The 15,470-nt window shown below is 45.2% G+C and overlaps 2 protein-coding genes across 8 annotated transcripts in view; both read right to left on the bottom strand.

Annotated features, from left to right (window-relative positions):
• Positions 1–2,767, bottom strand: part of LOC138359166 (uncharacterized) — an 80,460-nt gene extending 77,693 nt beyond the window's left edge. For 2 of the 7 annotated variants that reach the window (XR_011225818.1, XR_011225821.1), the window contains exons 1-2: positions 2,638–2,767; positions 368–530 (exon numbers count right to left, since the gene is read on the bottom strand). Coding sequence is in view for 3 of the 7 variants with exons in the window: in XM_069318059.1 (XP_069174160.1) it covers positions 368–530; positions 2,351–2,354 (167 nt within the window). In the remaining 4 variants the exon portion in view is untranslated. Of the gene's footprint in view, positions 1–367; positions 531–995; positions 1,194–2,350; positions 2,562–2,637 lie in introns of those variants that run through there. The other 5 variants (XR_011225820.1, XR_011225819.1, XM_069318059.1 and 2 more) reach the window with 5 other exon arrangements.
• An 8,650-nt stretch (positions 2,768–11,417) lies between these two features.
• Positions 11,418–15,340, bottom strand: LOC138359203 (circumsporozoite protein-like). The gene is made up of 2 exons (XM_069318195.1): positions 15,283–15,340; positions 11,418–12,748 (listed from the first exon to the last, which is right to left on the bottom strand). The coding sequence occupies exons 1-2, from the start codon at positions 15,338–15,340 to the stop codon at positions 11,418–11,420; spliced, it is 1,389 nt and encodes a 462-aa protein (XP_069174296.1).
• Between the last annotated feature and the right edge of the window lie 130 nt (positions 15,341–15,470).

The raw sequence follows: 15,470 nt of genomic DNA, 5'->3' as shown, positions 1-15,470 counted from the left end.
GACGTCACTGCCCGGACACAAGCTAACTTGGGCTAACTTGTGTCAGGATAGGCTAACTCTTGTGCTGTGTGGCGATTTGAAAATTAAACCCTTGCTCGTGTATCATTCCGAAAATCCAAGAGTTTTACAAAATATATAACGTGCAGAAAAACTGTGATGTAGAGTGGTTTGCCCTGCCATCAAAAAATATCGGCAAGAGAAAAGTTTGACACTAAAGGGCCTGCTTCTCGACAATGCTCCTGCTCATCCTCCAGACTTGGAGGATGCATTGTTGGGGCCACTTTTTTTTTTTTTAGGGATATTCCTGCATGGGCCCTAAGTTTCTGGCTAATGAACCAATGACATGAAGGAGGAGTTTTCAACCTACCTTGTGTTAGGTGTGCAGAGGTCAATGGTTGAACATAATGTCAGGAGCAAAGGGGGGCGTTTGCCTCTTCGAACACAATTGTGACCATCTTCATCTCTTCGAACTATCCTAAAAGCTCTCTTCACCTGTCTGACCAAATTGGGTGTCCAGACCACCTTTGAATCTGAAATTGTAAAATTAATAGCAATTTCAGAATATTCAGTCCATTTATACTAACAAAATTATACATACAGTACTGTAATTGAAATTTTACAGAATGATAAAGGCAATTTAGCAACTTTGTTAAAATGCACATGGGGGAAATACATGAAAATAGGTTAATATTGTTTGTAAGGTTGATGGGAAATGTTTATTACTTTATGATTTAAAAGATGTATAGCCCTAATACTCCATCCTGGGTGCATTCCACCAGGTAATGACCACAGCAAAAGTTTTCCACGAGGCTCTATTGTCACACAAACTTTTCACATTTTCAAACTTGATTCATCTTTTCCCCCCCCCTCGAAACCTTACCACTGGCTTTCTTGGGACTCATGGCAAGATATATCATAAAATTTTTTATGTTCAAATAGCCAAAAATCCCAAAACAAATGTAATGCTTTACAAAGAATTCAGGCGCAATACTTACTAGGCAGGAGACACTGGTAAACTGAGGCGCGATCACCATGCCACCACGCGCTAGGTCAGCCCATACGTATATCAACAAACTCCTTTCCCGAGGCAAAGTTTGTAACCCGATTCAAATTTTTCGAAGAAATTAGGCTCGTAACCCGAAAAGTTCATAAATATTCATTCGTAAGCCGAGGTGTCACTATATATAACTAAAAAATTAAACTCAGGATTACTTTCAAACCCCACCCCTTTTGCTCTACTCCATCGCCACCTACCTTCACCCCCCTCTATGATGTACTCTTCCATAGACACCTACCTTTGCCCCCCTCCTCCCCTCTACTCCTCCATCACCTACCTTCACACCCCCTCCCTTCTCCTCCTCCATCGTCACCTTCCTTTCACCCTCCTCTATGATGTACTCTTCCATAGACACCTACGTTCACTGCATATAAGGGGGTCAGGACTGGAGTAAATGAAGGTTGTGTCATCAGCAAATAGAATTGGTTTGAGGTGTTGGGAGGCATTTGGAAGGTCATTAATGTAGATGAGAAAGAGGAGAGGGCCAAGTATGCTGCCCTGAGGAACACCAATGTTGATGGGTAGGGTGGGAGAAATTGTATTATTCACAGAAACATATTGGAGCCTGTCAGTAAGGTAGGATTTGAGGTATTGCAGGGAGTGTCCTCTGACTCCATAATGACGTAATTTAAGAAGAAGGTTTTGGTGGTTGACAGTGTCAAAAGCTTTACGCAGGTCCACAAATAACCCAACAGGGAACTCATTTTTATCAAAAATTGAAATTGCATAATATGGTTATTGACATTCAATAATAGTAAGATAAAGCGATGAGGACCAAATGGGAGACCAGTGATCAGATGAATATTACAGACTCAAGGGTAGCCTTCTCTTCTTGTATATAAATGAAAAAATGAATTCGTTTGTTTAATTCTAATGCTTGTAGGCGAGAACAGTTGTGAACGCCAGCTAGCGCACAAGTACATGAGCGCCCAAAATACTTTTACACAAAAGACATGTACAGACAGGTGTGTGGCTTCTGACTTCTTTTTTATTGATTAATATTAAATATTAGGCGCTTACCTATAATAGTTATCATTTTATACAAGTATAACTCTCACATAATAAATATAAAAGGAGTTTATCCAAAAACTGACAGAAGTGTTGTGTTTTGTGCGTTGTATCGTGTTTGTGGGCATTCGGGTGTGTTGTGTTTACGCTGGCGGGCGGCGTCCTTACCAACTCCGGATTATGTCTATTACATCACTAAACTTCATTTAATAACTATATGCCTGTTAAATAAAAGATTTTAATTGTTAATAGCATTATATTGTCGTTTTAATATGGAACACGTACACATGCGAAACGTCGAAAGCTGGTGTCCGAAGTGGTAAAAATATTAGTGTGCGATGTTGTCAATGTACGGAGTGTCTTGTATCCTAGAAATGGTTAGGCATGTTTTACTTCACCTAATGCCTCTGTTCACCCAGTAGTAAATAGGTACCCGGATAGCCAGGCAACTGTTGTGGTGTTACATCCTGGGGAAGGTCAACAGTTAGACCTGGGAGGTTACCCGATACAAGCTTAAAAGTCATATTTAGTTATACACATCCTTCCTGACCCCGACAAAATTAGTTATTTACCTTCTCCCTAACAGCCAGCTGCTGCTCACAAAGATCTGTAGAGGTAATGAAAAACACTGAAATAAAAATATTAAAGACAGATGCACTAATAATTATGTTTCATTTTTATATATTTATTGCTAAAACGGTAAAAAATACATCAAAGAACATTTAATGTATTTAAGATATAAAATATTATTTATAATAATTCTACTGTATTTATATTAGAAAGTAAATATATTTGTTTTTCTTTTCTACATTATGTAATGCGTATATACAGTTCAAAAGTTTAGTTTTCTATGAATTGTCTCAAGACTCGTTTTCTTTCTTTTATTTATGGACCAACTAGTGTGTTTCATGTAAGGCTAAACACATTAAACAAAAAATCTTAGATTAATTATAACGTTAGTAACATTTTGAAAGTAAATTTATTGATGAAACCTTTGAAATAGCAAACAATATGGTCAGTACAAGTGCATCTGTTGCGTTTTGAAATTGAAATGGGCAAAATAGTGTAATTTAATATCTGTCATATCCACAAATTCATCTATATGGTATCGTAATCCTTTGTCCTATCTCCAAAAGTGTCTTTGTTGTCATCGAAAATAAAATATAAACTTGGCCATGTCATTAGTATCTTGTAGTAGAGGGGGGTAGAAATAGCCTAAGCTACTCTATCCCTTTGAGGATAATTTTTTCTTGTCTCAATAAACATACTTGAACTTGAATTATTATCAAATTTAACCTTTTACCCATTTACGCATTATGCCTAAGAGGACAATTCTCTCAATCAGCTTCTGTGCGTGCAGAGGCTACGAGACCATGGATCACCTGTAGATAATAACAATACGTATTCATATAAATATATAAAATACAAACATATGAATCGTGCTACAGTGAAGTACTCGCAGGTATACAATTTAAATTATATGAAGCCACTAATACGCAGAGTGGTTCCCATTGTTGGATACAGGATAGTCGAGGTTTTTGCACCAAGATTGGTACCAGAGCCAAGAGGGTTAACCAATGAGGATAGGTTAATGGAACTAAATCTCACAACCCTATCTATCCTTCCCCTTTCTATCAACCATTTCTATCAAGGATAGAAGAAACCGAGGGGGAATATGATCACAACATATAAGATACTGAGGGTGGGAGGAGTACAAGGATATTCTCTTCAGAGTGAGAGAAAGTAGGACAAGAAGACACAGGTAGAAGCTGAAAACGCAAATTAATGAACCGAAGGTGTAAGGAAATGGTCGTACCCTGTACTGGTAGTCAAGTAAAATGCACTAAACACAAAGAGTTGTGGAAGGCACCTCCATCTACATCTTTAAGGCCAGATTTAACAAAGAATTTGAACATCAGAATAGTTATATTGTAACACAGTTAGTATTTTTAGCTTTGGTTACAATTGTGACCAATGGAGATAAACCTAACCCCCCATTGACACACAGGTACGTACTGAGGGGTAAGTACAGGAATATGTTGACCAGACTTCACACTAGAAAGTGAAGGGACGACGACGTTTCGGTCCGTCCTGGACCATTCTCAAAATCATCGACTTGAGAAGGGTCCAGGACGGACCGAAACGTCGTCGTCCCTTCACTTCCTAGTGTGTGGTCTGGTCAACATACTTCAGCCACGTTATTGTGACTCATCGCCTGCATAAGTACAGGAAGCCTGTTTAGGATTTTCAATGCCTCCTGGACCAACTGCTGATGATCTTCCCAAGGATGCAACCCAAAAATGAGTTCCCTACCTCCTGTATACTTATTTACTGCTAGGTAAACAGAGGTATCAGGTGAATCGAAATGTAAGAACCCAATTATACTCAGTGCTCTGAGTAAGTCATAGGTGAATCGATCATCGCATACTTAATTGTTCTTCCGCCTTGTTCTTGAGATTATTTTACAAGAAGTTAGACTCTCCTCCCATATCCTATCTGTGTTTTAATCAACACTTCTCTTGCATAAATGTCTTTTTAATGACGCATGAGGAGTCACGGTAATTTCTCCGATAAAGTATTTCCCTTTCTATTGAAGTCTATTTTCTACTTTATAATCACTCTCTTTCCATTGAAGTCTAGCAACTCTTTCTCGCCAGTGAGGAGAAGCCTCTCCAGTGAAGTCGAGCCACTCCTTATATTAATCTTCTGTTCTTTGGCTACTTGGCATAGTTTCAAAGAAGGATATAAGCTTGTTTTATATTTAGCTCCTCAGAACGAAATGTCCATGTAGCACGAGTTAGGTTATTGAGTTAGGCTATTCGCAATAACCTTATTACTGTGGTATTTGGGTCAGTTTTAAATGGAGATGGGGTTTCCTTCTTTTTTTCCCGTTTCTTTTCCGCTTCTGTTTTAGCGCACTGGTTTTAGTCTTGTTTTAATAACATTATAGCATGCATTGTGCTAATAAAATTACATAGCACGCACTAGCTATGCGTGCTAGAGGCTTTACAAGAATACTCACACTCCGCCTAAGTTAAACAGAAACAAGCAACACTTAGTGGACCAGTCAGAGGCTTAGAGCCCACGCAGGTATTTCCCTGCAAATAAGTAAAACATCAATGTTATGTACTCTCATAAACCCAATGTACTTTCTTGTATATAAATAAATAAATAAAATAAATTATCTTGGTGGCAGATATAGATTAACAGTGTTCATTAGTGTGTCCCATTCTTCAACTGCTTTTCTAATCATTGTAGTCAATGTGGATTTAGCAATTAATGCAGCTGCTCTCATTGGATTAATGTCGAGTTTGATGCGCAGGGCTTCAGTTCCTTCACATTCCAGTAAGTAATGCAATAGTGGCGCCTCTGCTTCTGTTCCACGGATATGACACTCTTTAACTATTTGGTTTATTACCTCCCAGCAGCACTTGTAACCAAGTCTTGAGTCTGTGTATGGCTACTGCAATGTCTCTGGATATCTATTTGTCAGGTATGAAAGAGTAGTACCCAGTGGCTTGTTCGTACCATATCGCAGTGGATCTTCCTTCCGCTACTTTGGCTCTGTGGCGACTTTTGATAGTTGGGAGTATTTTCTTCTTTATTTGTTCCTTAATCTGTGAAAAACTTGGAGGTATTTGAACTTGTACAACAGGTAGAGTCTTCCTGAAAGGAAATGTGCCACTCACAGGGAGCATTCCCGTTTCTGAAAGTGTTGATATTGGCAGTTTTTGCTAGCGAGTCTGCCTTTTCATTACCATCTATGCCAATGTGACTTGGTATCCAAGTTACGGTGATTGATAGCCCTAGAATGTGTGCTTCTTTTCCTATATGTTGGATTTCTGTGATGAGTTGTATATTATCTCTGTGCTGACTGGATAACAATGCCTGGAGCAAAGATTTAGAGTCGGTATGAATGATAACATCATGTAAATTATTCTCAATTGCATAATTTATGGCCTCCTTCAGGGCATATAATTCTGTTTGCAATGTTGAGCACCCACTATTCATGCTCCAGTAAGCTTCATGGTTTAGTGTAAACTGCTGCCCCAGCACAACCTCTTTCCTGATCAACTGATCCATCTGTGAAGATGTGAGTGGTTGTCGGTCTTGAAATAGTTTCAATTTTTTGTTCTATGACTGCATTGAGTCTGCGAGTCACATGCTGTTTTTTTTTTTTTGAACTAGTAATCCTTCAATGATTATCTTTAGACACGATTCTGTTCATGAAGGAGGCTGCCAAAAGTGTTGATAAGGTCTATATTCTCCTTTGTTTTTAATGGTCCGTTTCAATTCACTTTCACTAGAATCTTAAACAGATTGTTGACCAAACCACACACTAGAAAGTGAAGGGACGACGACGTTTCGGTCCGTCTTGGACCATTCTCAAGTCGATAGTGTGATAATCTCGTTGACCAGATTATCCGTCCATGCACTTATTCTATATTGAAGGTTTCTGTGAAGCGATCTGTGTATGCTGTCTTTGATGGACAGTCTGGCGGTGGGTCCACCCAACTAAAGAGGATCGATCATATCGTCCTGTTAATATGTGTTCGAGGTAATGGTTAGGTGTGAGTGGCGCTCCACGAAATAGTCCAGACAAAAGAGAAGGATTATTTGATTGAATTCGTTGACGCCATAAGCTGTTCTCTCTAGACCACTTGGACTGATCACTGTGACGACTACAGGCCACTTGAACTGGTCGGTAATAGCGACGACCTCACTCTTTCAAGTCGGCGTTCGATGGTGCAAGTGGCTGGGGCGCCGTTCCCCTACTCCATCTCCCCTATTCCAGTTCGTATCCTATCCAATGTACTCCGTAAAAGTACATAATCATACTAGCTTAGCGCTTTCTCCTCATAATTTCCTTCATTTCGCTATAACATTTTTTAATTACTTTTAACCACGAGGGAGCGACAGAATTGTCTCAAGTCTCCCCGTGGCACGAACCTCAGGCAACTGGTAAACCTGTATTTCATTGTATTTGGTGTTACCGGCGACTGGTTAGCCAACAAAGAACAGCGAATTGCTTCTTGTTGGAGTAGCTTGCCTCGAGATCTGTAAATCCTGTCTGGGTGGACGGGGACATACATCTTCAAGCTGTCAGTCGTTTTTCTCTCTGCATTCTCCGAGATGTGTCATTTACAAGTCAAATTTCTCGGCCGGGATCTAGAGTGCTATTTACCCGGCGTCCACACATCATCAGGCTAGTATCTGATATTGCATCATGGTGGATGGTGCATACCCCTGCCCCCCTGCCTCTCAGGGGCAGGGGGCAGGGAGAGCTCGTCGGCCCGGGATGACAGGAGGCCTGTACCAGGCTGACTGATGGCCTCTTCTGCAGACGTTTTCCTCTCTCGTCGACCGCAAGGGGCGGGTGTAAAATCGTCCGCTGCAGTGTAGGATGACCTCGCCTCCCCCCTTCCCCAAAATGAGGTGGCAAAATGGTCCGTGGCTGCTTGTCCGTACTTGGTTCGTACAGACCTTGGTTCATAGTAACGTCCGCCTGTATTACGTACGCCTGTACTGACTGTCCGTCTGATCCATTCGTGTACGAAGTGGAATGTGATTAGAGAGAACGTGGTCTGCGGGAACATAAACTGAAGAAAACGAACAGTTCAATACTCTTTATCGCCTACAACTCTACGCCTTGGTGGCGCTACAACTTTGGATCAGTTGGTACAATTGCAGCAGCACAGGGGTGTCTTTATTTTTTATTATCATATTTAGATATGAAAGGTTACATAGTGAGTCACGAGTCTACGTGATGCTAAAAGAAAAGTCCCCCCCTATCCCACAGGATGGTTAGTCATACAGAGCCATGTTACCAGTAGCTCCACTTGCTTGCTCCACTAGCACACTCTGGATGCATCACGAGGATATCCTCAAGAACACGAGAGGTAATAAAGCAATTGCAAAGCTCCAGGCACTTCATACCGGCAAAACTGGTGGGGTCTAATGACTGGAAATTCAATAATGTAGCGTGTGTGTGTGTGTGTGTGTGTGTGTGTGTGTGTGTGTGTGTGTGTGTGTGTGTGTGTGTGTGTGTGTGTGTGTGTGTGTGTGTGTGAGGTCAGGATTCAGTTCCTGCTGGCAGAGTCTGCACCTGGCGCCACCCAGCTGTGGCCACCTGGCGTCACCTGGCTATGACCACCTGTCACAGGTAACGGCAGCCCAACCTGATCCTGGGAACAACGTGTCGCAGTCTGGTGGGTGTTCTCTGCTGCCCCTTGTGCATAAGTTTCGGGTTTCAAGAAATCCTAGCTTTTTATACTGGTGTTTTCAGACCATTGGGAATCAGTAATTTCTCTCCTGTCAGACTTAACGCAGAGACTACGAGCGAGCGCCCTAGACCAGCACAAACGTGAGTGCTCTAACCTACGCAAAGTGAGCGCCCTAAACTCGCGCAGAAAGTGAGTTGCTTCTAACCAGCGAAGAGAGCGCCTCCCCCCCCCCCCACCAAACACAGGAGTGATAGGGAAGGTGTTCCAGTGAATAAGGGAAGTATGTAAACAAAAACTTAACATGGCGAGTTATCGTGAGAGGAAAAGATCTTGGAGTGACGAGATGTCAGAGCGGAGACCCACAGGGCTCAGTACTCAGACCTAACTTATTTCTGATCAGTGTAAATATTCTTCTATGGGAGGCACTCATTCCTCTCAATGTTTGCCGATGTAAAAATTGAGGAGGAATATCGGAAGAAGATGGCAAGAAATTCCAAGATAACCTTGGAGAAACTGAAGATTGGTCCAAGATAACCTTGGACAAACTGAGGATTGGTCCAAGATAACCTTGGACAAACTGAAGATTGGTCCAAGATAACCTTGGACAAACTGAAGAATGGTCCAAGATAACCTTGGACAAACTGAAGATTTGTCCAAGATAACTTTGGACAAACTGAAGATTGGTCCAAGATAACCTTGGGCAAACTGAAGATTGGTCCAAGATAACCTTGGACAAACTGAAGATTGGTCCAAGATAACCTTGGACAAACTGAAGAATGGTCCAAGATAACCTTAGACAAACTGAAGAATGGTCCAAGATAACCTTAGACAAACTGAAGAATGGTCCAGGATGGAGCGAAACGTTAATATTCTTTCATTTTCAGATTTGCGGGTTGGGTGTCTATGAGATGTGAGTTGCTAGGAAAGACAGAGAATTGGACCTTGCTTCATTGGAAGATATAAGGCTCAGAGGAGACATGATTACCACGTAAAAAATTCCCATATTATTAATATATATATATATATATATATATATATATATATATATATATATATATATATATATATATATTTATATATATATATATATATATATATATATATATATATATATATATATATAATTGTCAGATAAAATGCTAGAAAAATGATATGAGTGTATTGGTCTAATATTGAAATGTAATATTATCAAAAAGGAGTGTTGGTGGGTTGGTAATGTGAACGAGTTGCGGGAACCGTCGGGGTCAGTGTCGGTGTGTTGCGGTGACGGCCGTCGGTCATCTAGGATGACAAATGGATGAAAGTTGGGTCATTAATATAGCTACGACACTCCCACAAGCTTGCGGGCACTAAAACTCGTATTTCAAAATATAATTTACAGTCCTGCTCTTCCTACAGGCACAAGGAAGTGCAGAGGACTGCAGTTGCAATGTCTGTCGTGTCTTGCAATGTCCATGTAGGAAATGTAAATTGTTATGTTTGTGTTTACTTGTGTCATGTTGACTCACAATCAAGTCACATGGGACAAAAAACTATTTCAATTTACGTCCTTATTTAAGCTCTTAATAAAGCTCAAGATGGAGTGATACTACAGAGTGCGTTACGCCGGTGTAATTGTTTGTACTTGGTGTAGAGTGCAGTGAAGTGTTCCGGTGAAGAGAATCCTCAACAAGAAGATTCAAACCAGAGGGAAAACGCTCTGTGGCTCAACAGCCCCAACCATATAGCTTATCCTGAGCGGCGGAGGTGAGCATACAAGGCCTGAAACCATGACGTAGTGACCTATAAAGACCTCTGAACATTTCGGTCGGGTTGACTTGCGTTCTAGAACTCTACCATCATATAGGGACGGAAGTTCAACACTCCACCGTTCGACTCCCCGTTATTATTATTTTTGTTTGGGGTCGGGGGGGGGAACAGGTTAGGCTTATTGAGGTCTCCCTATCTAGGTTAGATACAGTTATATAGTTAATAGATATAGTTAAACCTAAATTACCCAGGGTGCAATTCTCAACAGTTGCAAGACTCCCCGCTATACTCCTTTGCTGCTAGGTAAACAGAGGTATTAGGTAAAAGGAAACGTGCCCAAACGTTTCTGTTCTCCGAAGTCGAACCCTGGACCCTTCGGTTGTGAGTCGACTGCACTACAGGATGGTTACGATGATGGTGATAACGGAGAATGATAACGCAATAGTGATGATGTAAAGTGATGAGCATGATATCTTGGCGTGTGTATAAATGGGTGGACGCCAGAAGTAACTGCAGCAGCAGCAGAAGTAACAGTAACAGCAGCAGCAGCAGAAGTAACAGCAGAACAGCAGCAGCAGCAGAAGAAACAGCAGAACAGCAGCAGCAGCAGAAGAAACAGCAGAACAGCAGCAGCAGCAGCGTCATAGTGGGCCCTGCCCTAGGTTATGGCGGCGCGGACCCTCCCTACAATAACTGATCTCACCTGATCAACACAACACCACTAAAGTGACTCCCACGAGGCACCCCGGCAGCTAAACTGATGTGGGGGCCACCACACCACCACTCTCCGGCAACAACACAATGGAAGCAGCCAAAATATACCATAAACAGTCTCCGTGGTGTAGTGGTAAGACACTCGCCTGGCGTTCCGCGAGCGCTATGTCATGGGTTCGTATCCTGGCCGGGGAGGATTTACTGGGCGCAATTCCTTAACTGTAGCCTCTGTTTAACGCAACAGTAAAATGTTTACTTGGATGAAAAAACGATTCTTCGCGGCGGGAATCGTATTCCAGGGACCTGCCCGAAACGCTACGCGTACTAGTGGCTGTACAAGAATGTAACAACTCTTGTATATATCTTAAAAAAAAAAAAAAAAAAAAAGAAACACCAATACAGACCCGCCATCATCTTATTGCTTTTGAGAAATGAAAAATTAAGGCAAGAGTAAGTACCAGGCGAGCATAGGCTTGATGGTCAGGCTTCCGGTACACATGCGGTCAGGAGGTCGTGGCGAGGGTCAGGACCTGTAGGTACAGGTCCTGTATAGGACCTGTACCTGGACGTCCTGTAGGTATAGGACCTGTGTACCTGTAGGTACACAGGCGGCCGAGGGGTGTAAAGAGGAGCTTGCTGAAGCAGTAACTTGTGAGCGCCATCTGTCACAAGGCTGGGTAATCACCAGGGTGGTGGAGGTGGGTGACGGTCAGTTGCCAGACCCGCTCCACCGCTGGCCTCCTCCCGGCCTGCTCCACCGCTGGCCTCCTCCCGGCCCGCTCCACCGCTGGCCTCCTCCCGGCCCCCGCTCCACCGCTGGCCTCCTCCCGGCCCGCTCCACCGCTGGCCTCCTCCCGGCCCGCTCCACCGCTGGCCTCCTCCCGGCCCGCTCCACCGCTGGCCTCCTCCCGGCCCGCTCCACCGCTGGCCTCCTCCCGGCCCGCTCCACCGCTGGCCTCCTCCCGGCCCGCTCCACCGCTGGCCTCCTCCCGGTCCGCTCCACCGCTGGCCGCCTCCCGGCCCGCTCCACCGCTGGCCTCCTCCCGGCCCGCTCCACCGCTGGCCTCCTCCCGGTCCGCTCCACCGCTGGCCGCCTCCCGGCCCGCTCCACCGCTGGCCTCCTCCCGGCCCGCTCCACCGCTGGCCTCCTCCCGGTCCGCTCCACCGCTGGCCGCCTCCCGGCCCGCTCCACCGCTGGCCTCCTCCCGGTCCGCTCCACCGCTGGCCGCCTCCCGGCCCGCTCCACCGCTGGCCTCCTCCCGGCCCGCTCCACCGCTGGCCTCCTCCCGGTCCGCTCCACCGCTGGCCTCCTCCCGGCCCGCTCCACCGCTGGCCGCCTCCCGGTCCGCTCCACCGCTGGCCTCCTCCCGGCCCGCTCCACCGCTGGCCTCCTCCCGGTCCGCTCCACCGCTGGCCTCCTCCCGGCCCGCTCCACCGCTGGCCGCCTCCCGGCCCGCTCCACCGCTGGCCTCCTCCCGGCCCGCTCCACCGCTGGCCTCCTCCCGGCCCGCTCCACCGCTGGCCGCCTCCCGGCCCGCTCCACCGCTGGCCTCCTCCCGGCCCGCTCCACCGCTGGCCTCCTCCCGGCCCGCTCCACCGCTGGCCGCCTCCCGGCCCGCTCCACCGCTGGCCTCCTCCCGGCCCGCTCCACCGCTGGCCGCCTCCCGGCCCGCTCCACCGCTGGCCTCCTCCCGGCCCGCTCCACCGCTGGCCGCCTCCCGGCCCGCTCCACCGCTGGCCGCCTCCCGGCCCGCTCCACCGCTGGCCTCCTCCCGGCCCGCTCCACCGCTGGCCGCCTCCCGGTCCGCTCCACCGCTGGCCGCCTCCCGGCCCGCTCCACCGCTGGCCTCCTCCCGGCCCGCTCCACCGGACCGCTGGCCTCCTCCCGGCCCGCTCCACCGGACCGCTGGCCTCCTCCCGGCCCCCGCTCCACCGCTGGCCTCCTCCCGGCCCCCGCTCCACCACTGGCTTCCTCCCGCCTTGCCTGCTCCCCTACCTTTTTTTTGTTTTGTTTTTGTGTAAACAGCCTAATGTGTTATCAAAGCTCTTTCACGCTTAATTAACTTCTCGACGAGTCTTTTCGTGAGGCGTCTTCAGCCTCCGCGGTGTAAATATGCTTGCCACTCATTAGCATCAAACTTTATGAATGCTGCTGTTTGAGTATCCTAATAAAGGCGTGTGTTCCCTTTTAGGACCTGGCCAGCCAGAGGAAACGCCCGTTTTCCAAGAGACTTTTTATGTCACTTGTTTGTGGCATTAGTCTATCTAATCGTGTGTGAGTGTGTACCTGTCCGTGTTTATCTTCACATCTACGTGTTTACCCTTGCACCTGTCCAAAGGCGCAGGTGGTGAAATAGTGTTCGTCCTGGACTAGCAGTGGCCCAGGGTTCGAATCTCGCTGAGGCTATGGTTAGATCCTAATGTGGTTAATATTACAGAATCCGAGTTCCCCACTCTTCCTGGACCCCGCCGGGGTCTTCTCAAAATATAACTATCTAAATAAATGAATAAATAAAAAAAAAAACAAGAGTCCGGACTCCATCCTTGGACAGAGAACAGACATTCTCTTATAGATATAGAAGGTTGCTGTTTATGCGTATAACCAAGGAGCGTCCGGCCCTACGCCTGTAGTTGGGCCTGGGGTTGAACATGGCCAGGGAGGTGAACCCTGGCCACCCCTCTCTTCTAACCGTTCACCCCTGTTCACCCCCCTGCTTATCCAGTAGTAATTATAAGCCAATTTTCGGGTCATTTTCCATGGAAAACTAGTAAGGTAAGGCATAAAATGAGCTATACGAAGAGAACGCTCTCAACCTGCTGACAGGAGTTGTCTGCTCCTGTACTCACCTGTGTTACGAAATAATCTGACCTGGATTCCGCCGAGGAGCGATTGCGTTAAGGCACTTATGCTACCGTAGATGAACAGGATAGGAAGCTTAGAAAGTGTTAGAAATTCCGCAGACATACGCCGTTAGAAGGAAAATATTGATTGACGTCTAGCTACGATAAGACCTAACTTCGACTTAGCAGCAGAAGCTCCAGAAGTTAGAGGATCCGCCAGCAGAGGATCCAAGAGGAGAGGATCCAACACCTTAGGCTTCAGCGAGAAAAAAATGAGAGAAATCATCTAAGAGGGATCCCCATCCTACCCCTTAACTCCCCATATACCCCTTTTTCTACCCATTTCATCAAACCATCTCATGGAAAGGTTTTGTAACATCATCACCAAACGGGGTATCTAAATCATATCGCAATAAAGCCTAGCAATTAAGTCTTATCCCATGAATCAGCTGCATTAAGACTCATAACTAGAGGCAAGGGAGCATAAATTGACCCCTAAGTATCGGCGCGCTGAACCACCACTACCACTGCCTCACCATAATCACCTACGGCTAGTTCAACCATCAGCTGGGAGTCGAAGAATGATTGCACTCATTTCTGATCTCTTCACTGGAATTATACAATATTGCGTAATACAACGCCAGATTAGCCAGTTAATTTTCACATATACATGCTGCAACACTTTCTCTAATGGGCTATTTGTATCTCTAAACATTAAATGTAGGTTTGAGAGGCATCTTTCATCGTAAGACGGCATTCCATCACAGAGGTTAATTACAGTGATGTAAGCGGGGGAAAAAAAAGACGCATCAGGATGCGCAACGCTGTCTTGGCGCACGTGTCTGCCTGGCGGGCATGCCGCGACGCGGTCTGCCCGCCCAACTGATCGTACCGCAGATCGGTCACTGAACATGGAGGGTTGCCAGCTTCCAACCCTCCGCTCTCACAACTAATAGACTTCAATTTTTTTTCGTGTAAGCTGTCGACACCAACCTTACAAACGTAGCGTGTTAAGTAACGGTTCATAAACATTAACGTTTTCTGTATGTCGGATTCGATAGGTTAGGTAGGTGGGGTTGCTTGGGTTTGTACTTTTTGAGCTAAGCCAAAAGGTTGGATTTTTTACAAAGTGGCAAATCAAGAAAAACTGGTTGACGAACCAGCAGAAAAATGTTTTAGAATTACTGTCATTTTCGAAGTGACATTATCGGGAAGAAGAGTGGGGGGGGTCCCTCTTGGGTTAGAGACATTTAAGGTCAGAATGCCAGAAATATTTCCATGTGCAGCCCGCCATGTGTGTCTTATCATCCAAAAAAAGATATATTCAACCAGTTAAAGATATGTATATATTGAGTTTCCTTGATGTGGTTCCGAGGATCAATGTTTCCACAATCCGGTTTTCTGACCAGCAGGCCTCTTGGTTGACTTAGTTTGGTCAATCAGACCGCTATAGACGCTGCTGCAACATCGTTTAACCCATGCCACAGCCTGGCTGATCAGGCATGGGTTTTTAGTTTTTTTTAAGTTCTCTTTTGATCACCGAAATATATTGACTTTTTATGCCCCTTATATTTAGGGGGGATGGCTGTTGAAAATCGTAGTCTCTTTAATGTTAATAGACCTATAACCTCTTAGTCTACCCATTGCACCCGTAATTTTCAATGGGTTATTTTGTACACTTTGTCTTACGTTTCACAGGAAGACACACATTGCATGATTCTTGCTCTACACATGTGTCTGGGCACATCATAAGACCTAAACACAAACTTACGATATTTTTGTTTGTAGTTGATAACTAAAAAAAATATTATTCATAAATCATATTTACATTCTCGCAAGTTTAATGTTTAAAAATCATTTTAAACAAATGGAAACTC

This window comes from Procambarus clarkii, chromosome 89 (genome assembly GCF_040958095.1).
Source record: "Procambarus clarkii isolate CNS0578487 chromosome 89, FALCON_Pclarkii_2.0, whole genome shotgun sequence".
In the NCBI taxonomy this organism is placed as follows: domain Eukaryota; kingdom Metazoa; phylum Arthropoda; class Malacostraca; order Decapoda; family Cambaridae; genus Procambarus; species Procambarus clarkii.
Note: the sequence above shows the minus strand (reverse complement) of the source record. Positions and strands in the feature narration are given on the sequence as shown.

Excerpts from the sequence above, each read along its gene's own strand:
- LOC138359203 (XM_069318195.1), bottom strand. The coding sequence starts at position 15,340 with ATGTGCCCAGACACATGTGTAGAGCAAGAATCATGCAATGTGTGTCTT. Across the intron at positions 12,749-15,282 it reads TGTGTGTCTTCCTGTGAAAC|GTAGGGGAGCAGGCAAGGCG; the intron begins GTAAGACAAAGT and ends AACAAAAAAAAG.